The following is a 23,632-nucleotide window of genomic DNA, read 5'->3' as shown; positions in this document are numbered from 1 at the left end:
TCAGTCAGTTACGCAAAAATGTGACCCATATTCAGAATTCCCCAAACTGTAAAACTGTAATTTTCATTGATCATCATAGCAGAAATCATTCGCTAAAATGTATATTTATAAAATAGCCTAACCACATACACACAAAACTGTTTTTCCATTGATAAAGTAATGTTTATTTTGAGCAGGAATATGTAAACAAGCAACAATTCATTGTGCTTTTTGCAAGTTTTGTGACATTTTACTAAATAAAACACACAACACAGAAGTTCCACTGAGCTTCTTTGAATTATTTCATCAGTTCAGTTCATGAATGAACTGAACTGAACACTCTGAAGTAACTATTTGGAGTTTGTTTCTGCAATTTGATGAAGGTTTCCACATAAATTCCCGCACTGGAGTTGTGTATCACTGGAGTCTGTGTGCCATGCTGTCCGTTTGCGTGTCTTTACTCTAAACAGTGGCCACTAGTCTCTTGATGACTTCTGTTTGGACTATAGATGAGCAATTACAGTCTACCTGTCGAGAGGACATTAAATGTGTAGGGTAGATATGGAGATCAGTCACTTCACAAACAACTTCATGAACTCTGTCCTTCAAAATTAGAGTCAAATAACTATTGAACCACAATTTGCATCGTACTTTACATGTGTGTCTAATAAGCTGTGGTTCAGTAGCCTATGTAAAACTATGTGCAACTGTTGAATACACAGTATGTGGCTGCAAAATAATTCCACGTTCTGCATTCATCCCCATACAGTCCTACTCATTACAGGATGCATAACATATCTGTCTACTGCTGTCAGCCAGTGAGAGATATGTGCTATATATGTGTGGACAACTGCTGAAGTAAGAGCACATCATTATATACATGTTGAATATTTTAGTTTCAACACACCGGCTGAAACAAAAACAAACCTGTGATCACTGATCGGAATATTGCAATATTGCAATATTAATGAAACAACAACAAAAAAAATGATGATGATGATGTTAATAATAATGATAATAATAATAATATTAATAATAATAATAATAATATAGGTGAGAAACCACAAAAGACAAAGGGGGAGATGTACCAGAAAACATTCAACTGAAATCTGAAATTCATACGAAGGCAGCAAAACATATTCACACTTTCAGCACACAGAGGAAAACATAACCACAGGGTTAAGATCCTTTAAAAGCCAGATTTAAAAAGTGTGATTTTAAGAGTTTTTTGAAACAAACAAGGGATTCGGCTGATCTAATTGTTCCATCGTCTGGGTGCTAAGACTTCAGAAGAGCAGTTCAGTATGTGGTATAGCCAAGAGATTCTGGTTGGATGATCTAAGAGGTGGTGTAAGCGGTGAGTAGCTCGGAGATGTAAACAGGAGTTAAGCTGTGTAGTGCCTTAAAAGTAATTTAAAGTATCTTAATCCTTGTCTTCAGGAGCCCCAAGGTCCCAAATTGATTTGAAAAGACGTTATTTCCCCCATTTAAAGCCAAAATCTTCACTGTAGCCGCTACGCTAAAAGCATTAGCGCACACCATGTGGGTGCACTACACTATTTTGAACTTATGATGAGGTTGTTAATATTAGCTTTTCAAATCAATTTGGCCTCTCATCATCACAAAATAGCTCCATGTCGCTTGTCAAAAGACAATATTCACAACCTCAACACACAGTCAATGTATCCACTTGGTGTGCGCAAACGCTTTAAGTTTAGCAGCTTCAGTGATGATTTTGGCTTTAAAAGAGTTTAAAAACCGTACTTTCAAATCAATTGTTGGTCTCTGGGCTTTTGAAGACTTGGATTACACCGGACGAGCTGTAATGAGCCACTTATGTTTTTTCTCCGATAATATTTCAACGTTTTAAAACAAGTCCCCATATAGTTCAGTTGTTTAAGCAAGCTACACTTAAAAAAAAATAAGAATTGGTAACAAATTCAAAATAATATCATAATAAATCATAAAATCAAAATTTTGGGATTCGAGCCTTTATCATCCCAGTCAGTCAGGTCACACTGAGAGCTGTGGTTTCACACAGGTAGTGCCGTTTGCCAGCACAAATGATATCATCCCAGGAGTTCAACCAACCCTGCGTCTCGGTGCTTGTTGGTGGGACAATTGCAACACAGTCCTGTCCCGCTCCGCTGTTGTCCCAGGAGGCCATGATATTGTTTGGTTCACCACTAATCCAATAAGTCACATTTGGATGGATTCTTTGGCCAGTGACCCAGAAGAAGTCGTTCTCCATCACCATGTCCTGCAACCCGATCCACGCTGAATGGAACTGCTCTTCAGGGTGCTGCTGTACAAACTGAAATGTCATGTTGGTCAAGAATGCCTGGTCATCGGCATTCAGAACCACAGCCATATCAGCCCCCATGTTGAGACAATCGCTGCGAGCCTTTTCCCACTTCTTTGTGTCTTTGGAAAGCAAGAAGCAGCGTGAAGCGTGCTCGACCCAGCCAGGCAGGCAGCGTGAACACTGCAGTGTGTTCCTGTCGCAGAGTCGCCAGAGGAAGGACAGCTTGTTGGAGAACAGGATTGATTGCTGCTGTTTATTTAATTCTTTTTTAATTGTTGAATTGAGAAACAGTTCTCTGTTCTCCTCTTCTAACTGTGTCTTGTCTTGCAATGTGTTCTTCAGGTCCAGGCTCAACTGAGCTTTTTCTTGCGATATGTTCTGCAGGAGCAGGCTCAGCTTGGTCTTTTCAGCAGACAACGAGGTGAAGTTGTACAGCATTGCGTCAATGAGCAGTGTCATATGGCCACACTCGCTGGAGTTTTGATGAGTAGAGTTCAGGAGTGGCTTCAGGTGGCTGTTCTTTATTTGAAGCTCTTGAATGAAGAGGTAGCTGGTCACAACACAGAGGAGCATCATCAGAACCCCAGTCAGAATGGCATGCCAGCTGGATCGCAGTCTCTTCATGCAGTTGTGTTGTGTCTCTTCTTCTGTGACAGCTTCTGAGGCAGTTTCACCTACAAAACTATGACAAAAAAAGGCTTATGCTTAATAGTTTCCCCTCACAAACACAAAAAGTGCATCTGTTGTTTACAGTTGGAAAGAAATTAGATATTAACTTTAACAGGGTAATAATACCTGTGTACAATTTTAAATAGAAACTCTTAACTCGCTAACCTAACTCTACATGACATACTCATGTGGTTGGTCAATATTTTTTCTTCCTCCAGCTACATTTTTAAATAAGAAACAATATCTATGAATTGTAAAAACACTCCTGATTACATTACCTCAAGCGGACATGTTCTGGGTAAGTCATGTCTTGTCGGTTGTCGTGTCTCGACTTCTTCTTCTTTGTTTGTTCGAAAAGGTTTTTCAGAGTTTCAAAAAGGATCCAATAAAAAAATAAAAAAGGACATACTCTCCAGGAGTCCTCAAAAGCTGAGTGCAGTTGAGCTTTTATTGCCAGCAGTAAGAGCTGAGATCATACACAGACAATGGCCATGAACAACTGATCTGATCTAATACTTTTGGGGGTATTTTCCCTTGAAAGTCCTGAGCTTTCCAATGGACCTGCCCATGTCCTGTCGTTGGTTATTGGTTGGTTATAAGTCACCACACAATGCTTGTTATTTTACATTTTGAAGGCAAATCAGAATTAGAGTCAGAATTAAGTCACTGGTTACTTTGCAGATTACATGTGGCTTCAGAGCCAAAGCTGCTGACACGGGTATTTTCCCTTGGAAAGTCCTGAGTTTTGCAATGGACCTGCCCATGTCCTGCCATTGGTTATTAAAAAAAAGAGGCACTTTCCTCAGAATACACCATTAGCTCTTAGTGACTCAGGCCTTAGCTTTTTATACAAGTTTCCCTCTGAATATATCCCATTAGCTTTGATCACTCTTTGTACTGCATTTTAAAAAATAATAAAAGTGTGGTATATCTAGTTACATGATTTCACTCTTACTTTTCTGGCTACATTTTATTCCAAGTTAACACAATACAGTAGTTTAATCATCAATCGATCAATAGGTGCATGTTTAATCAACTAGTGCAGAGTAGTATATGCTTTAACCATTCATTTATGATTCCTTCACATTCTGATTAGATTCTTTAACATCTCAGTACTTATTACCAGTTGTCATTAACCACTAACTACTTACATATGGTCATATTACACTACACTGTAGAAGAAGAAGAAAGGGGGAAAGAAATGTTACTTTAAATCATACTGTCAGTTAAATGCCGCATTTAAGTATCAAATTGGTCTATAAATTCAAAAATGAGTTGACATGCAATTTTGATGTCCAAAGCCAAAAAAACAACAACATGTTGATAAAAAAATACAATAATTTCAACTGCCAATATACAACTTTTTTGTTTTAACTTATAATTCTGGAGTAAATACTGATTGCACAGTGTAATGGCTGTAGAAAAAATGAATCCACATATAGATTGGTTCTCTATAAACCTCGCTTTCACTATGCTTTTCGGTCTGCCACTGGGCTGGATTTTTCGTTATTGATTGTTAGTCCCATTGAGCCATCAGGCGAGCCACATGTGACACATTCATCACCTGCAGACCTGGCAGAATTTAATACATGTTATATTTGCATATTAAAATGGTATGTAAGTCACCATACAATGCTTGTTATTTTACATTTTGAAGGCAAATAATGTACTCAGCATGATCAGCATAACCAATAATCAGTCGACCTTTACTATACATTAGTACATACATGTAATTTACTTTTACTTGTACTTCTGATCCTTAAGTACATTTCATATCAGATAATTACTTTTACTCAAGTAATATTTGGATGAGTGACATACTTTTACTTAAGTAATATTTCAAAAAGCCCGACCGTGGACAGGGGTCGCAGGCTACAAATCCTAAATGCAACACATGTGGGACAGAGGTTTCAACAGGTTACTTGTTATTGTAACTTGTTACACTGTTTGTTTTTTCTCCAACTGTCCCTGATAAAAATAAATAAATAAATAAAATAAAAATGTATAAATGTACATCTGGTTGAAACATTTCTGAGATACTTATTACCACTTACTAAAAACACTTGAGCTGCCAGTCAGCCTCGAGAGCTCACTGAATGATGATGATGTTGTTTTTATATAAAAAACAACTGTCATTAAAGCACATTAGCACAAGGCTGTTTTAGTAATAAGGGACATGAAAGCATATTGTGTCTGTGCAGAAGAGAAGGTTCCCCTTGCTTTGGTTTGTCAGCCCCCACAGAGAGCTGAACCTGCTCACTCATCACATGTTTCAGTGCTGAGTGCTAAATGAAGCTGCTGCTTCGTTAAGACACTTCTGGCTCTGCTGGCCTGCAGACTTCTTTCCTTGAGTGAGAGGGCCATCTAGTGGCGACACGTTGTGAATGCACACAGACCAAATAAAAGGACAGGGACCAAACTAATTGCTGCCCTGGGCACGATGCAGTATTACATCTGATAATTACAATATAGAGTTAGATTTACAACATCTCAGTTAGCAGTTATCTGGACTGATGTTGCTTATTGTATATTTTCGTCTTACATGTTCAGTTATTGGTGCTTTGTTGTTTGGCTGTCTGTCTTTATGATGTAAAGTGACCTTGAGTGGCAATGAAGGCGCCTTTTAAGTTGCATATTGTGTGTATAAATTGTAGGTATTATTAGTGTGATTGCCATAACAGTGGAAATAAGTAGTCAGTGTTTGCATCTGTAATCTAACTGCTTTATATTCTACCTCAGGTAGGACTTCAGTGGGCTACATTTCCTCATTTTCGGTAAAATGAGCTGCACATAGTTCACTAATGAGTCGCTGAGTATCATTATTCTCGGGATAGCTGTTCGCTCCGTATCAACATATTTAACTGCTGCATAGCGATAAACGATAGTCAGGTGTGTTCAAGTGTTTGTACAATAACTCGTGTTTCTTTACAGTGAACATTCACTGACGAAATGTCGCCGATCGTTTTCCTGTTTCCTCAGTTTTGCTATCAAGAAACCAAATGTGGATCCATTCAGCGTAAAAACGCGATAACTACTCTTTACTATTTTAAAACACTATTTAAAAACGTGTACCTTGGACCTTACTTTCTGCTTTATGAGACACTGATGGGTAAGTGACGACAAAGTAACTAATAGTAACTACTCAGTAAGCCTGTGTGTACACTTGAGCAGGCTCAACAATAGTTAGTGATATAGAATAATGCTCATTATGTGTAAATAATTAGAAATAAATGTGGATAATTGAGTTGTGTGCGATAGAATCCAGCAGCAGTTCATTATAAAGTTCTCTTAGTACAGATTTAGACTATTTTAACGTTTAATCTCGACTCATTACAGTGACTGTCTCCAGATGTCGAGCACACTATCATCACCGTGTTTTTGCTGCTGTTTCACATACAATGCAGAAGAAGTACTAAATGTTTATGTCGACAGGCCGATATTTGTATATTAATAAGTGCATGTATGTGTTTGTGTAGCTGGAATGACGTTAAGAACTCTCATTTCGTTATGCAAGCCCCGTGTTATTTAATAAAAAGACCCTGTGCCTCGTATTAGTATCTTTAGTCCTGGAGTCAGACTTAATAGTTGACTCTATTTCTTGATCCCTTAAAAAAAAACTTCTTTCCACTAATTTTAAATCTTAAAATCGTGGTTATTTTTAAGAAATACTTCCTTAATTAAACACAACATGTTGTGGTGTGGTTTTTCGCTGGTGCAAACATGTTAAAAGTGTAACCGATGGTTACTTTGGTTTGAATTTCTATAATAAATTCAGACTATTTCACCGACACTTTCCCATGCAAGTGCCGAGGAGAATAACTTTGTCCCAAAGTGTGATGAGTTGGCTTCACAGTTTAATTTCGGATCTTCACTCTGAAAGTTGCGCAGACTCCTGAAGCTCGTGTGAGATATTTAAACCGAGGGATTTAATTAATATGTCACAGTTCAGATGCCTCCAGGTGAAATCATCACTCGTCGCTTTTTCTACATTTTTGTAAAGAGTGATGTCGTTTCGATGCTGTCATTTCTATGGCACATTTCTCGTATCCTCAACCAAACCACCAAAAAATGTTCGTTTCGAAATGTAGACCTGAAAGAACTGAATATACTCGACAAACAGGTAAATCCGAAAATGTTACACACATCTGTAAACCTGCTCTGTAAAACCCTCTGAGGGCCTGCAGCCTCCGGTCTGTTACTTTTTGATAAGTTTGTACCTGAAAGACGAAGAGACTTCACAGATTTTTCTTACAAATGGACAAAATTAGGACATAAAATAATTTGCCAGACTGTGTTTTCATGCTTGTTATCACCCGATCGTTTGTATTTAACATTTTTAGAAGACAGGAAATAAGATAAGCCTACCTTCTGTGTCAATTATATCGAATGAAATTTCACTATGAACCCACTTTGACTTCTGCTGACTCCAAACGCTGTTGAGATTTCAACACTTGGGAGATTCAAGGCAACATTTCTCAGCCCAGAGAACTTGAACGAGGGAAGCAGCAAGTTTATTACCAAGGACAATAGACGGCGGATAGCTTCCTTCAAAGGGCCTGGAAAACAACCAGACCGAAGCTCCGCAATTTGGCTCCTGACGCCCTAAACATGAAGGACGAAGAGCAGTAAATGACACTAAAACTGAACACTAAAACTTCTCCTAATTTTCTAATTGTGTGAACCCGTCTACCTCTGTGACATCAGGCTTTACACAGCATGCAGGCTCAACTTTACGCAGCAAAACTTTAAGCCTGCACGTCCCAAATACAAACTTATTCTGATTTTGATGTTTGTGAATAGAAATTACTTTGTCTTTAAACATCTCTCGCTCATAATTAAATGTCCACTCGGCCTCCAGGAGATCTGCACAGTGTGTGATCAAACATCACGTTTTGAGAAGAAGATACAGATTAAAGTGACGCACACCGGCCAGTTCTGACTAACAGTAAGTTCAAAGTTTCTGTTAAGATTAACCATTATTTTATCTACATTAACTTAATTAAGAGTGAGTCTGTTCACAGGTATTCTGATGTGATACACTTCTTTTATTCAATTCATATCGCCGTTGTTTGTTTTTCTTTTATTTTGAAGGGTCACATGCGATTCAGACACGTTTTTATACGTCAGTTAGCTAAATTTAAATATTATAAAACATTATATTAACTTTTGCATGCAGACTGAATATTTAAAAGCTCAGTTTTCTAAACAAATCGAACGTAGCAGATTCAAAAAAGCTTTTAAATGATTTGCTTGTATTTGCTTCTCCACCACAGATGCAGTTATTTGTGTTATATTTCTATCTTTCCCCTCTCGTGTTTAAACAGCATAAGATTCAGCCTGTGTCTGTTCTATTCAAATATTTCCGTTTTAAACCCTTGTTGTATTGGTATTATTTCATTTTTTGAAAACCTTTTCATTCGTTTCTTTTTCATCTCTAATATAAGTGTCGATATTACTACACATGTTTCTTGTTTTCTTTATGTAAACGTACTCGGAGCATTCATTCTCAACAGGCATATTTAGAGGACTGATTTGCAGCAGATGTAATTTTCATACTTTGTTTTACCCTTGACGGTTATTTTCCTGCGGTGGTTTTATCATGTAGCAGTAAATCCCCACAGCTCCACTGATGACTGAGAAGGCTGCTGATGTTTAATTGCAGAATTAAGCCACTGACAAACAATGAAAAGAGCACAGACAGCACTGCAGGATGGAGGCCATATATGAACTTGTAGTGCCACCTATTGGACTGCAGGTGCAATTACTCATATTTTAAGGATTACCTAATAATGCGACTTTGAGGCAGTTGGCCTGTTTCAACCAATCACAACATCACTTTAGTCTGTTTGGGGTGATGGCTCTGATAAATATAAATAAACATGGACAAACTTTTATCATAAGGAATCCAAACTAGCTGTATTTTAGTGTCTCTGAAGTGATCAGGGACCCCCTGTCAATGTATTTGAACACACACACACACACACACACACAGAGAGAGAGAGAGAGAGAGAGAGAGAGAGAGAGAGAGAGAGAGAGAGAGAGAGACACACATAAATGTTTAAAAAAAGAAAACTCCAATACCACAACAAAATAACAAAATGTAGGTTTGCTTAGGTTTATTCTCGGTAGGCTCTGAGATATATTATTGTATATTATCGCGATACCCAGTTGATCAGATACAGGCTGAGTATGTGGATATATGTGAATATATTTCCTGAAGACAGCACTGACAACATTTGGTAGTACACGCTGCTGGTAAAGTGCACTTGGACTTGGATACATTTACGCAGTACAAATTCCCGCCTCTTTATGTATTTAGAGAACTAGAATACTTTGTTTGGGGCAAGAAAAATACTTGGTTATTTTTAGGTAACCATGGTTTGGGTTAAAATAGATCATTTCACCACTTTACGCACGTGTTTGAGAGAATAACTTCTCCCGTGTGCGTATTTTTTCCACTCTTTCCTCCCTGCGCGTCTCAAAACTCACAATCACAAAAACGTGATTCGTCAGATTCAATGACGGACCTGGAGCAACATTTACTATGATGTTCTGACAACCCCAACAAAGCGATATCAGATTGTGCTGCGTGTTGGTTAGATATGGATGTGCGTAATTTGAATCCTTCTTTTATTTGTCTCGAGTAGGCCATATTTAAAATAAGTTAATTGACGCCACTATTTAGAGACAGTGAAGTAAGAATTATATTGTTTTGGTTTATTGCTGCATATGACAGTAAAGCATTTGAATCCTTCAAATTTGATTGTGTTTTAAATAAAAACGAAAGTCTAATCATTTCGAGGTTTCTAACATCTCACTTGAGAGATTCACGGTCGTTACTGTAGAGTAGGGGAGCAATACAGAAGCTTTTATTGCCTAAAGGTCCCTTTCTTCACTCCGGAAAATAGTAAAGTTCTTGTTTTTTTTTTTAATAGATAGGCTATTATCAACCTAAAACGCGCTGGTAGGTTTAGCTTATTTTAGATATGGCCTTAGAAATATAAGACAATGATGTCTATAAAGAAAGCTGCAGGTGGTAAACAGCCAGTTTTCAAACTAAATAAAGGCGAGTTATGGGCTATTTTTAAGCGGGTTATGGAGTTACTTCAAAGAAACAAGAAGAGGAGAGAAATTGTATGTTTCAGTATGTGCTCCTCATATGTTGTTTCCAGCCCATAGCTCCGAGGCTACACGAATAAAGGCTGCACTGTTTACAACGGAGTGACAACATGAGAAGCAACACCTCCAGGGCACCAATAATATATTGAATACAATGAATGGTATTTGTGTGAGGGTTATAATGCTGCATTGTTTTTGAGATTGCATGTGAGATAAGGGGATTTTTCGTTTGATTTATTGATGTCATGGACATCTATCTATCTATCTATCTATCTATCTGTCTGTCTGTCTGTCTGTCTGTCTGTCTATCTATCTATCTATCTATCTATCTATCTATCTATCTATCTATCTATCTATCTATCTATCTATCTGTCTGTCTGTCTGTCTGTCTGTCTGTCTATAAGTGTGTATTTTCTTTTCTAACGTTATATTTTCAAATCATTCTGTATAATTATTAGATTTGTCCACCCAAAGTGTTTAATGAAGCCCATGAACGCGGCCATGCTTTGCCTCGTGTCTCCTGTGGTGCGTTTAAGGCCCTTCATTTACCCTCATAGACTGTGTGGGCCGGTCCTCAGCGGTGTCACCTTGCTGTTCTTCTTGCCACAGCACAATGACACCAAAAAGAAAAAACCCTGCACGAAAGCCAAATCTTCCTGAGGTATTCCTGTCTACGGACAGATGTGTAGAATGTATACCCTCACCCCCCTCACCCCACCCAATAACAAAATATTTCCTCATGGAGTATTTTTTGCTTTGCAGTATTGAGAGCAAGGGTGGGGCGGAACAACATATTTTGCATATCACGTGACGGTGTATTAACAAATCAACAATTACCTACCCTTTATTCTTCAGGAGTTGCTAAAGGGCTTGCAAGAAGCGCTTGAGGAAAGCTCCATGGAAATGTGTGAGCGGAATCCTTTAAATCCCGGCTATGTTGGTTCTCTCTTGAATTTTGCGCCCCCTGACTCGCTCTATTTCTCCAACTTGCGGGGTAATGGAGCCCACATACCCGGGCTGCATCAGCTCCCCTACAACAGGAGAGAGGTGTGCACGCTCCCGTGGACTTCCTCAAGTTCGTGCACGTCTGGACCAGCGGCAGCAGCGCCGCCGCCACCACAGAGCCGCGCCTTCGGAGGCTACTGTCCGCCGTTTCTGTCCAACTCGCTGTCTATAAACTCCAACTCCCCCGGCGGCCACGCCAAGGCGCATTTGGAGGAGTCAGCTCGGTGCTTCCAGAGCGCGAAGGCGGAGGAGTCTAGCAGCAGGCATGATGAAGTTTACGCCGGTGAGCACGGGGCCGCCAGTGAGCGCGGTGGTTACTCAGATTTGGGGAGCCGGTCTCACGGTTCTGCGGCCCAGCAGCTCGATCCGGATTCGGCAGGATCGCTGAGTGTGAACGCCACCAAACAGGAGCACCCATCATCGAGTCACACATGCTCCAGGACGAGTTTTGCAGAAGGTTATGTATCTTATTTTACACAACAACTCCTCTCTGTCACTTCACAGTGATTCCCTGTTTTTATTGCTTTTACAAACCCACTCTAACACTGATTATTTATCATCTACCAGGCCTATACATAGATTTTATTTCTTGTTTTTATCTAATTTCATGCTCATTCTCTTTTTATCACGTCGTTATAAAAGACTAACCAGTTTCCATAAGCGAATATTATTTTTATTAGAGTTGAATGGAGAGCTTGCAGTTTGTGTGTGACATCATGTGAGTTCTTATGACTGTCGGACTATTTTATGATCAGTTTATATCTCCTGTGGTGTCATTACTATTTTAACATTCCCATAATGTCCTAACAGAGGCTACTGTGTGTGGGGTTCATGGTCATATCTGCCCTACTTCTCTCTTATTTGAGCGCTTTGAGCTTCTATAAATGCAGAATTAAACCGTTTTTAGCTTTGTAAAATATGAGCAGCGATTCTTAGTAAAGGGAGCAGTTCGTTGCCTTCTACTTTCTTCCACTGTGGCTGAAGTCGGTGTTAATTTAAAGTATAAAACCTGCTTCTCCCTCCGCTCCCTCCAGGTGCCCCGTGGTGCTCGTCACAAGCTAAAACCAGAAAGAAGAGAAAGCCCTACTCGAAGCCACAGCTGGCTGAACTTGAGAATGAATTCCTGATGAATGAATTCATCAACAGACAGAAACGAAAGGAGCTGTCGGACAGACTGGACCTGAGCGACCAACAGGTGAAAATCTGGTTTCAGAACCGCAGGATGAAGAAGAAGCGACTGATGATGCGCGACCAGGCCTTCTCCGCGTACTGATGACCTTTGGACTTGATCGTGACCAGCAGCAGCAGCAGCAGCAGCAGCAGCAGAAGCAGCAGCGCACAGATTATATGTTGTAGCTATACTATGAATGTTGCAGCACACACTCCACACGCCCCTTTCGGTTTGTGGCTCGGACTTGTATTTATGAAAATGTATAAAATGTTTATATTCCTGTCAGATAATAGGCTACATTTCTATCCAGAGACAAACCTTCAGTCATATTCATATTAATAAAGAAATGTCTGCAGGTTGAGGTGCAGTAAATTCTACTTATCTGGTCTCCAAATGCGCAGCAGGCCCTGGCTCCTTGTTGGCCTGTGGCCGCCGGATAAAGATAAACCTTTAAACCTTACTATTTCATATGCAGCTCAGATTTCAGACCTATTGAAACAGGAATGTGATTCTATATGTTTTTTGTGTATTCTGTATGATGGCCTGCGCATGTGGTGCAGGCCTAATGTGGAGGCAAACAGTCAAGTTCATGTTTACGGACGAACAGAAGTCAGTATCGCAAAAATATATTCTAACTGCATGTCTATTTCCTAATTACTGTCGTTCAATAAATGCCCTGATTTCCCCCAAATTGATTGTGAATCTAGTTAAATACGAAAAGTGGCATTTCTTTTGTTCGGTGCGGCCGCGTCGTGCCGAGGAAAACCAACCGCGCCGCATTTATTGTCGGAGGCTTTGACTTCAGATGTCTGCAGGACAAGAGTTTGCGGATGTGAAATATTCATCTGGCGTTGGTTCAAACTACATTCTAATTGTATTAAATGTTGTTGTCAGCTGTGGGTTTGTGTTGCCATGCAAACGTGAATATAATACTGAACAGTCACAGATCTGATGCGTCAGTATCAGTCCTGCTCTGCGGATCCAGTCTTTATAAATACATAATTAATTAAAGAATATTCCACTTTATACTTTGGATGGAACTGATTTATAAAAAATTCCAGAAAGCATGATGGATGGAATCGGACCACGGACCACCAGCCTCACTTTTACGCACGGATAAGAGTTTTTTGTAAATGTAAATGCAACCTCCAGATTAATACATGTGTAAATAAAGACCATTTTTAAATGACATGCGCATCATTTCACTCATTTTGTGTCCATTGGTCGTATACAGGCACCAAGTTGAAGTACACTGGTTGTATTATCACGATTATTCAGTCCGTCGCTCACAAATCGATCATGAATTGTTGGAATATGTGAAGGCGTCAGAACTCTGCATCCTTTCTGCTAAATTTCGGTAATGATTTAAAAATACAAGTCGAGAGGGTTTACTGAAAATACCTCTTTTTTATTCTTCGTAGTGTTGTTACCTTTCACTTGAGGTAGACCAGAAAATTCGCCATTTTTTAAATCGATCAATGCATGGAAGGAAAATATTTGTTGCCTTTATGCACAATCTTTCTGAGGGAACGATCCTCGACTAGCTACATCTGTAGTTAACATCTGTATTTATCTCTGTCAAGCAGCTTCAAAACTACATCATCCTAATATTTTCACAATCAGAAAAATAAAAATCACCTAAATTATCGCATACTTTAACAGATTCACGTCACAAACATCCATTTTTACTTTTAGTTGTAGATTTGTACAAAATACTTGATAAAAATTCAGTCAAAGCGCGATGGGTGGACTTTTATCATCACATTTACGCACCAACAAACAGCTGGTTAAAAATTCACCCAGTGTGAGGTTAATATAACACCGACGCAGTACTGGGTTAACTTGACCCATTACCAGTGGGATGGAACGACACAGTGTTGGTTTCATGTAAAGACGTTGTTGTTTGGTTACTGGAACAAAACAACACGTTACTTCTGCGTAAAATAAACCCTGTATTGCATGGGTGCATCTTAACCCAGTGTTTGTAAGTGTTGAGTGCGTATTTTCTATTCTTTACATGTTCTAGTGTGCCTACTTTTTAAGATTTCCTACCCGGCGCAGATGCGTAATTCCTTCTTATGGTGACTATACAACACAGCAGCAGCTCCTACAAACAGGCAAAGCCTCCACTCGTCAGTGGGAGGTTACTGTGGCCAAATGGATCTGGTGTAATTCAAAAGTCATGTATGCATCCTTTTTAATTCCATCAATGATATGTAAAGCAGTGTATAAGACAGAAACAGATTCAGCTGTGCGCGTTATTCAGTTTATTTCTCAGGAACAGTTCAAATCGATAAGCAATCCTGGAAATAGCGTTGGATTAGTCAGGAGGCTAGATCTGTTGGTGCATGTGTTTTGCTCATATCTACCTGCGTCATTCTTCAAACATTATTATTATCATATTGATTTCACATTGTGGTTGAGATTTGAGTTGAAGGCTGCAGGTCACAAGTGGTTCCGGAGATGGACCTACCGACCAAAGACAGAGCAGCACACGTGAAACATTAAGAGAGTGGATCTAATAATGGGCCCTCCCATTACATCATCATCGCGTCATCACCACTGCAACTGTCTGCAGCACATAACACTGCAGCCATATTAAAGGTTCATGAAAGTCAGAGATACATTTCAAACCCAGTAATTTGTAATGAAACGTGAAGAGATGGTTCTTCCATCAGTGGCTGCTGCAGGTCAACGGTTTTTTTTTAATTCCACTTTTGCTCTTTTATTTTGTGGAGCAGTTTAGGCTAAATGTGTCCCCTTTTTTTATTGGCGCAACTTTGCTGCGTTTTGTGCGTATCACTTTACACACAATCTACACACATGTCGCTCATATAACGCGCCGCGGGCCTGTTGTGCTCCAACTCGAGGTGTGCCTGTCTTTCTCAGTTTCAAATCCTCCCCACACAACAAGTTTCACCCACTAGCTGTTAGATTTTATTGCTCGGACTATTTTGAATGGTTACAGCGAGTTTTCTGCGACGTTTTCTTCCACTTTTTGTTGCTTTATTGCTTTACTGCCAAACGCAGCCAGACAGCGTCATACAGCTCAGCCTACTTAAAAAAGTGGGGGCGCCAAAACAAAGTTAAGGTCAAGTTAGTAGGCTGTGCATTGCTACTTGCCCCACAAAAGCTACTTCTATTTGAGCATATAGGAATTAGTTTCACTTAATGTCTAAATATATAACCAATAAGTACAATTTAGAGTTGTTTTCTCTCATATAATTATTAAAACTGTGACATTATATAGACGATTCTTTGTTTGGAGTTGTGGCTGGACTCCATCACTGTGTTTTATACCTCATATTCATGTTTCTAGTCTTATATTCCTATTTCTATTTTTATCCTTACATCCTTGCGTGCATCGTGTAAGCTACTGGATGCCCAGATTTCCCTCAGGATGGATAAAGTGTCTGTCCATCTATTATTGCGCACAAAAAAAAATTGGCACAGCAGCAGCGACAGTTAAAGTTAAATTCAAGTTTGGTGACTCAGGACTTCAGCGCCATTTGAAATGTGAAATATCGAAATGTAAAACGCGAGTGAGTTAAAGTGCGTCTGCTGAGCGCATGAATTAGTGATTGTTAGAGTTAAAGCTCGGGAGATTATTTTATTTCCATTTTATATCCATTTTATTCTTGTTGTATTTTAAACGTCTGATTTTATTTCATTGCTTTACTGACATTTTTGTGTTCCTGGCTCAACTACGGAAAGCACTTCTTGTTTTGTTTTATGTTTTGAATAGTGCCGCAAAAATAAAATGCATTATTGTTTATTATTTTTATTATGAGTGTTAAAATTAAACATTGCACAATATTTTAATGGAAAAGTGCAGTAAAAATAAAATAACAACGACAATCACAATAAAGAATTCCAACTTTAAAAACGCCTCACACCAAAAGTTCAGTCGAGACGATAAAAAAGTCACAAGGTAAAAGAAGTCACAGCAACAGGTCGCTTCAACTTTTTCTTCTTGTCTGTTTGATAACAAACTCATTTCGTCTCGTACGAGCCTCACATTCTTTAACATTTCACTACAACACTGCTGACTGTTGGTGATGAGTAAATATGCGTTTTTGTGTTCTGTAGGTTGTTGCGTTTCAAAGAAATATCCAAGTTTCCTTCTTATATTTGTGAATAAATCCACATTTTTGTTCTAAATGTTGCACATGTTGTCGGCTGCCTGAGGAGGGGGTTTAAACGTGAAGTGTGGGAAAGAGCTGAGCACAGAGAGCCCGACCACAGAGTTGATTTTACCCCCAATAACAATAAACCCAGTCGCTTTTAAGCTACTTCCACATTGCGTGTGACCTTCAGGCTTTTAAAGCTGTGAAGAATCTACTGTGTGTCCTCTGAACGCAACACTGGCCTTCAAGTCTGAGCTGCATTCCTACTTTGGCTGCGCAGTTTGACTGATAATATTGTGATCCGGATTTTCTCTAAATATTTAACTTCGCCTCTTCTACTTCCCCACGAGCTGCACAAAAACATAAAACATCATACTCACAGAAGGCAAACAAAAATATTGATGGAGGCTTGAAGAAATATCCGCTCACCAGTGTTTTAACTCCGCGTTTTGAGCACCGAGAAGAGGCCCTGAACACTGCAGGCATGGCTGCTGCAGCCTTCGTGCAATAAAATGATTTGGGCGCAGAGGCTTGTTGGTGAATGCTTGGTGGACATCACCTAGACCACAGACGGTCAAAGCCAGTTGTTTTGGACTTGGCCATGCTTGAATGTGCTCAGTGATGGACTGCTTGGTTTTTTTGTGGCATCCAAAATCAACTTATAGCAAAAACCGTGGGCTGCTTTATCTGGCCGTGTGCATCTGCATTTATTATTCTTCTTAAATAAAACAGCAGCAGAACATGTTTGAATATTCTGTTTGTGACGCTGACGCACACATGGGCTCTGTTTGTAATAGGATGTATAATTTAATGAGTTATAGCAGAGTAGTTTTGTGATTTCTTTCTTCCACGTGCTGCAGGGTGGAGGAGGATGACTGTATCTCATAATGAATTCTTATATTTCCCCGCTGCGTTTGTTTGTGTGTGTTTAAACCTCCTCCATCCGACACCCCGCACACTGATCACACGCAGTGAACCCTCAAATTTATCTGCGTAAAAACTAATTTAATGAGCCGCTTGTGAATATAATAACTGTGCGGCCTTCTTGTGCTCAACAGTGCAGCAGCCACGGTGGCCTCGGTGCCATTCTCCTGGAGCTTTGCATTAAACGCCGAGGTCAACTTCAATGTTCCCCACCTAACTGTTGCTACAGCCGCCGCGATGATTGCTCCAAAGCGCGCAAATTTATCGACGGGTACGCGCGTGTGCGGCTGTCATTACGCGTCAATACGCGGTGAAGATGATGCTGCTGTAAAGCTTTCAATTAAATATTCCAGCGGTGGTTCACAAATGTCTTTTCTTTTTTTTTTTTTTCTGTGAGCTATAGGGCAAGAAGGCTGGAGAGGAGTTTCCTCTGCAGCCAGGCAGCCAATGAAGTCTCTTGCATGCGCTCACATGAGTTTCTCCGGACAGTTTTTAATGACTGATATTGATGTATGGTAATTTCTTGGCCGGATCACATGACACAATTACCTCAAGAATCGATCAAGATGTATTGCAGGTCTGCCTACGTTTCCGATTTTTTCTCCCTGGCGGGGTCTTTCCACACGCCTGTGGTGCTATAGATGGACAAAGTTTAACACAGCCAAGCTGCCAATTCCTTTCCTCTGTTGCAAAGAGGAAAAGGGAAGAAGAGATATGACGGAATACGAGGATCGCAGCTGTGCGTCAAATATGTATTTACCGAGCTGCACTTATTACGTTTCGACGCCTGATTTTACATCAGTCTCCTCCTTTTTACCGCAGACTACTTCGTGTCAGATTAATTTCCCCTATTCACCCAACATAGCCCAAGTCCAACCTGTTCGAGAGGTCGCTTTCAGGGATTATGGACTGGACCATCCCAGCAAATGGCACTACAGGGGCAATTACGCGTCTTACTACTCCACGGACACGGAGATAATGCACCGGGACTTGATCCAGTCCTCCGGCAGCAGGGCGGATGTGATATTCAAAAACGAGTCCTTGTACGGGCACCACGGAGGGACGAGCTCGCCGTGCGGCTTCTTCGCCGGCGTCGGCCGAAACGGGGTTCTTCCCCAGGGCTTCGACCAGTTTCTTGACACTCCCAACTCGGACAAGCCCAACGCGGAGCCCCCCAAACAAAAGACAGACTCTGCTGCTGCTGCTGCTGCTGCTGCTGCTCCCGGAGATGCTGCGAATAACAATCAGGCTTTAACCAAACTGGAGCAGCACAAAGCTGACCCGAGCGGGAGCGCCGACGAGGACTCATCCTCCAACTGCGGCGACAAGAGCAACCAACAGAGTAAGTCCCTGTTTTCCTCTTTGTCCTGGATATAAGGTGTGCAATTTAGACAATAGAGCGTCTGGACTGCTCTGTGTCCACCGGCGTGGCCGTCCAGGGTTATGTGTCTCTTTATAAGCATGCAAAAGCTTTTATATCCCTATAAGATCTGCTTTACGGTTGTAAAGGTATTTACAATGGGAAACGGTTAAGTAAGCGTACTTTAAAGGTTACCTTGTGTCTAATAACAATGCTGTGCTGCCGGAGCTGATTTGTCCTGATAGGGGATGCTAGAAAGTTAAAGATTAAAGTTTATTTTAGCCCTTTATAAGCAATATTGTGCAGTTATGGCGTTATTGTTAAAGGAGTGCGTGGTGTAATGTCACGATCTGCTTCTGTAGATCAATTCAAGCGTAAAATCAGAGTTCAAGTTAATTTTAATGCACATTTGCACTGTTGTTGTTGTCTCTCAGTGTGTGTGTGTGTGTGTGTGTGTGTGTGTGTGTGTGTGTGTGTGAGACAGAGAGAGAGGGCCTTTGTCCAGAGATAAATAAATAAATAACTGTATTTGCCAACCTGTTAACACTACTACAGTCCAGATTTGTATTATATTATCTTCACATTCGTCATTTTTCCACGTTTTTTTTTCTCTTTTTGTTTGTTTTTTTTTTCTCTCGCAGGTTCATCAACCAAGTCCAGGAAGAAGAGGTGCCCTTACTCCAAATACCAGATCCGAGAACTTGAACGAGAGTTTTTCTTCAACGTGTACATTAACAAAGAGAAGCGGCTCCAGCTCTCCAGGATGTTGAACCTGTCCGATCGGCAGGTGAAGATCTGGTTTCAGAACAGAAGAATGAAAGAGAAAAAGCTGAACCGCGACCGCCTACAGTATTTCACTGGGAATCCTTTATTCTGATACACACACACACACACACACACACACACACACACACACACACACACACACACACACACACACACACACGGGAGTGAAATATCAGCTACACACACACATATGTTTTAAAGACTGGTCCCCCCTCATCATCCTGTGTTAACAGATTAATTCACAGAATAATTCCACCGCTCGGTGTCATATTTTTGTGAACGACTCCTGCATTTATTTATTTGTGTTCACATATTTTTCGCTTTACCGGCAGCCGATATTTCCGCAGAGCGCGCGCTGTGCTTTGAAATTATTTATATAAAATCTGTGTAGGCTTCCTCTTTGTGTGATATCCATGTATGAGACGCATGTATAGACCTAATGCACGTTGTTGGTGTGAGACAAATGTCGTATCATAGTCACGATTGCGAAACTTGTCACATGAACTTAACCAAGTCGTACAAAAATAACCCAGGAAAAAGGTTATTTTCTTTCTTTTTTTCTCTTTTCTTTTTTTTTTATTTCCTGGACATTCATCTTTGGAGAAATGTGGCGCTTGCAGGCCTCTGTAGTCTTTTTTTATTTCCTTTGCTTTCAAACGCCGGGTTGTTTACTAAACCTTGAACCGTCTAGACAGTATAATAAACGCAGCTGTAAATGTCTAAATAGGGGGCTATTGGACTTTGGTGTCCCAACCCCCAGACCACAAGAGGACTGACTCTCCTTCCTGCCTCATAGTTTCACTCCAGGCTACAAATGTTTGGAGATTTCTGCGCATCCAGTCCACATGTAGCTCCGTTTTGACGCCACATCTCGTGGCACTTCATGGGGGGAACAATGGAGGAATAATCTGACAAGGACCACCATGGGAAGGGTATGAAGCGATTTTTCAAGTTTATCTACGTTTTTTAAAGCCAAACGTGTAAATGTGACGCATCTAAATCTGCTGCAAATGAGAGGGATTGTCCAATTTGTTGGCGACAAAAAGCGCGTTTACGTCTTTAATTAACGCAGGTTTCCATCTTTGTGGGTGCCAGCTTCACCTCACGCTGCGTTTATCTCTGTGCTATTTTTGAGGGCAGAGTAAATAAATGCATTGATCCCACCACACAAACAGTCGCTTCATTGATAATTCATGTGATACCAGTAGGTGAATTTTTCACACTGCAGCAACAATAACAGCCATTGTTTCAGCCTCCTTTATGACGGAGAGAGAAGTTTAACGTTTATTTCATTTGTATCACGTCTCCAGTTATTTCCCAGAAAGGCTATTAGAAAAGCGAGGTTTCATTAAGCGTTTAATTGGGTTGTCATCGCTCCTACAGTGAAATTACATTACCAACTGTGTGGGGTGTTTCGCCTCACTTTGCTTCTCCGTGTATCCACATGAGGGCACACTTGCAGCTTTTGGCTGCCAGAGGAAATGCAGAGTTGAGCCAAATTTAACATCTAAGATGCATGGAGACCCTTCAGAGGAGGAAAATCCGGCTAACACAGGGTTTGTTTGGATTCTTATTTTAATCCAAGCCTGATTTATGTCGTGTTTTTAACAGGATTTAAACATTTAAACACATTATTCTCTCAAATAAATGTCCCAAACCACCTTTTTTTTGGTCTGTATATCAAACGATTCAACATGTTGGCTGCAGTTTCTCTGAAGAAAATAAAAACATAATGAATCCTAAATAAATTGATGCCATAATTCTTCTTTTTTGGGAGGATTTTCCTGCCTGGAGGCTGCTGATAAATAAAATGTAGCTATCTGGCTAAATCTGGGCTGGTTAATGAGTTTTTCCGCTTTTAAATAAACAAATAAAATAAAATAAACAATAAATATGCTAAAACACGATTTTTAGTTGATGTGTCTTCCAGCAATTACATTTACGAGTCACGTTCAAGTGTTTTGTGAAGACGAGTCAAACAAATTCAAATAATTCTGCTGCGTCTTTTTTTGTGTGTGTCTTTTGTCCTCCGAAGCTTTAAAATACAGACGTCGATCTTCACCTGAAGGCAGCAGAAACCTGTCTGCACAGACTCAAGTATTAAAGCATTGTGGAGAATTAATGATGGGTATATATATAAAATAAAACCTCAACATTTCCTTTCATTTAAATTCATTTGCAGCTGTTTAACTGCGTCTGGATATTTGATTTAAACAATAATACAAAGTTGACAATTACTCCAAAAGAAAGGACGCAAGAGTTTCTTTTATATTTCATTTGATTGTATTTTATTTTATATTTTGATTATTTAAATCAGGAAGAAGAAGAGAAAAATACAGAGAGACGTAAAGAAACAAACATACGAAAGGAATCATGGAGAGCATTAAAGGTACAAACCAGATGACACAGATCCGCACGTACTTGTACACATATATACACACAGCAATGCTTACACACATATGAGCACATGTACACTTACTGCATGACACAAGTGTTGTTGTGGTTTCAAGAAGCTTTCGGCTGCCTGAAGCTACAACAATGTCTTATGTTTTATATTTTATATTTTATATTCAGCATCAGCGGATTTCCTTGTAATTGCATTAAATTATTATTATTATTATTATTATTATTATTATTATTATTATTATTATTATTATTATGCTTCATAATCCGAGGTCCAATTTGTTTCCCACTCTTACGGTACTTGTGTATATGTTGTGCATATATTGAATGATTATACCTGAAGAATAGCTCCAACTATTCCAACATGAAAGACTTTTGTTCAATTTTGTGCGTCACAGGATATAAATAAAATAATCCCAGTGTCATTATTAGGAACCACATTCTGATGTCCGTGTTGTCAGATTTCTCAGTCAAATGTTTTGTTCTTTTCTTTCTTTTCTTTAACAATAACCGAAGATGAGGAATGTATTTTCTACACGTGTATACTCCGTGATGAGATCAGCCTGTATTCTGTTGTTTGTGAATCCCGTGATGTTGAGATGATTTGCATACCACAAACTGTAAATATCTAGACACATGCGTTGTGTGATTATTTCGAGCTTGGTGCATAAATACCAAAGATTTAATTATTTCAAGCTGCATTTATCGTGTTCTGTTTACTTGTGAACATCTGCAGGATCGTTGCAGTTATTCTGGCCTGACTTCTGATTTTTTATCTTGTGGATGGATATTTTCAGTTTTTCCCCTCCTTTACCCTTTTACTTTTAACAGGCACACTGTTTATCTTGCACACATTCGCCTCCCTTGCAGACAAAAACAATGGAGCCCTGAGCAAAATAATCCCCACCCTGTGTACACCGTCACCTCCCGCAGGATTTTTATTTACAACTTTTGACCATCAGATAAACATGTGACGAAATGCAAATGAAGAAATTCGTGCTTAATAATATGTGCAAATAATAAAGAACAGTTTTCTATCCGTCTGAAGTGGAATTTATTTGAAAAGTGCAGCCTTATCGTTGACCTTCAGGTATGTGGGGCTTCTTGGAGCCACATTTTACCTCATAGATTCCTTATTCTGATGCTGAAATGCAAGAAATCCAAATGGCCGACACTCATCCATCGAATGATTTGGTCCTGTTTTAAATACAAAACATCAAAAAGGGAACAAAATCCTTTCAAAATAAACCTCAACCCCTGGATTGAAAAGAAAGACAATGTGAGAGCAAACAGCATATTTACAATTCTTCATCTTTATTCTTTGGCTTTCCATTTTTGTTTTATTTCACAGATCCTACACGGGGTATTTAAAATACGTGCAAACACGGTGAGTGCTGACTCTGTCGTTGGTGGTCCTGGGAGTCATGGAAATGGTTAATATGAACAGAAACACGTTGAATTCAGTAGAGGTGCTTACATTCTTTCAAATAGTCTGCAGTTGTCGCCTGTGCGTCATGTAGGCAACATTTTACGCACACACACACACTCACACACACACACACACTCCCTCTCTCACACAAAAACACACTCATCCTCTGAATCATTTTGCACATTGAAAAAAAAACAACAAATAATAATAATCATAGAGCTTCTGTTGCTGAGCAGCTAACATCCAAACAAAGTTGGACTATTTCCTGGTGTCAGTCCAAATCGTCTTTTTTTTTTTTTAAAAAATGTCATTGTTTCAGTTGGGTTGCCTCTCGCCTGCACGAGTCACGAGCAAA

General features: G+C 39.7%; 3 protein-coding genes across 3 annotated transcripts; 2 read left to right on the top strand and 1 right to left on the bottom strand.

Annotated features, from left to right (window-relative positions):
* Positions 1-1,987: 1,987 nt before the first annotated feature.
* Positions 1,988-2,908, bottom strand: LOC141001973 (C-type lectin domain family 4 member C-like). Its single transcript, XM_073473138.1, has one exon. It carries the CDS (start codon positions 2,906-2,908, stop codon positions 1,988-1,990), a length of 921 nt encoding a protein of 306 aa, XP_073329239.1.
* An 8,061-nt stretch (positions 2,909-10,969) lies between these two features.
* Positions 10,970-12,350, top strand: hoxd12a (homeobox D12a). Its single transcript, XM_073474157.1, has 2 exons — positions 10,970-11,534; positions 12,112-12,350. The coding sequence occupies exons 1-2, from the start codon at positions 10,970-10,972 to the stop codon at positions 12,348-12,350; spliced, it is 804 nt and encodes a 267-aa protein (XP_073330258.1).
* Positions 12,351-17,921: 5,571 nt separating this feature from the next.
* On the top strand, positions 17,922-19,536 carry hoxd11a (homeobox D11a). The gene is made up of 2 exons (XM_073474073.1): positions 17,922-18,641; positions 19,301-19,536. Exons 1-2 carry the CDS (start codon positions 18,014-18,016, stop codon positions 19,534-19,536), a joined length of 864 nt encoding a protein of 287 aa, XP_073330174.1. The 5' UTR covers positions 17,922-18,013.
* Positions 19,537-23,632: the final 4,096 nt, after the last annotated feature.

Source organism: Pagrus major, chromosome 9 (genome assembly GCF_040436345.1).
Source record: "Pagrus major chromosome 9, Pma_NU_1.0".
In the NCBI taxonomy this organism is placed as follows: Eukaryota; Metazoa; Chordata; class Actinopteri; order Spariformes; family Sparidae; genus Pagrus; species Pagrus major.
The sequence above is the reverse complement of the archived record's forward strand: the minus strand, read 5'-3'. Positions and strand labels throughout refer to the sequence as shown.

Coding starts and splice junctions, on each gene's coding strand:
- LOC141001973 (XM_073473138.1), bottom strand. CDS start 2,908: ATGAAGAGACTGCGATCCAGCTGGCATGCCATTCTGACTGGGGTTCTG.
- hoxd11a (XM_073474073.1), top strand. CDS start 18,014: ATGACGGAATACGAGGATCGCAGCTGTGCGTCAAATATGTATTTACCG. Junction 18,642..19,300: donor CGACAAGAGCAACCAACAGA/GTAAGTCCCTGT, acceptor TTTCTCTCGCAG/GTTCATCAACCAAGTCCAGG.
- hoxd12a (XM_073474157.1), top strand. CDS start 10,970: ATGGAAATGTGTGAGCGGAATCCTTTAAATCCCGGCTATGTTGGTTCT. Junction 11,535..12,111: donor CAGGACGAGTTTTGCAGAAG/GTTATGTATCTT, acceptor CGCTCCCTCCAG/GTGCCCCGTGGTGCTCGTCA.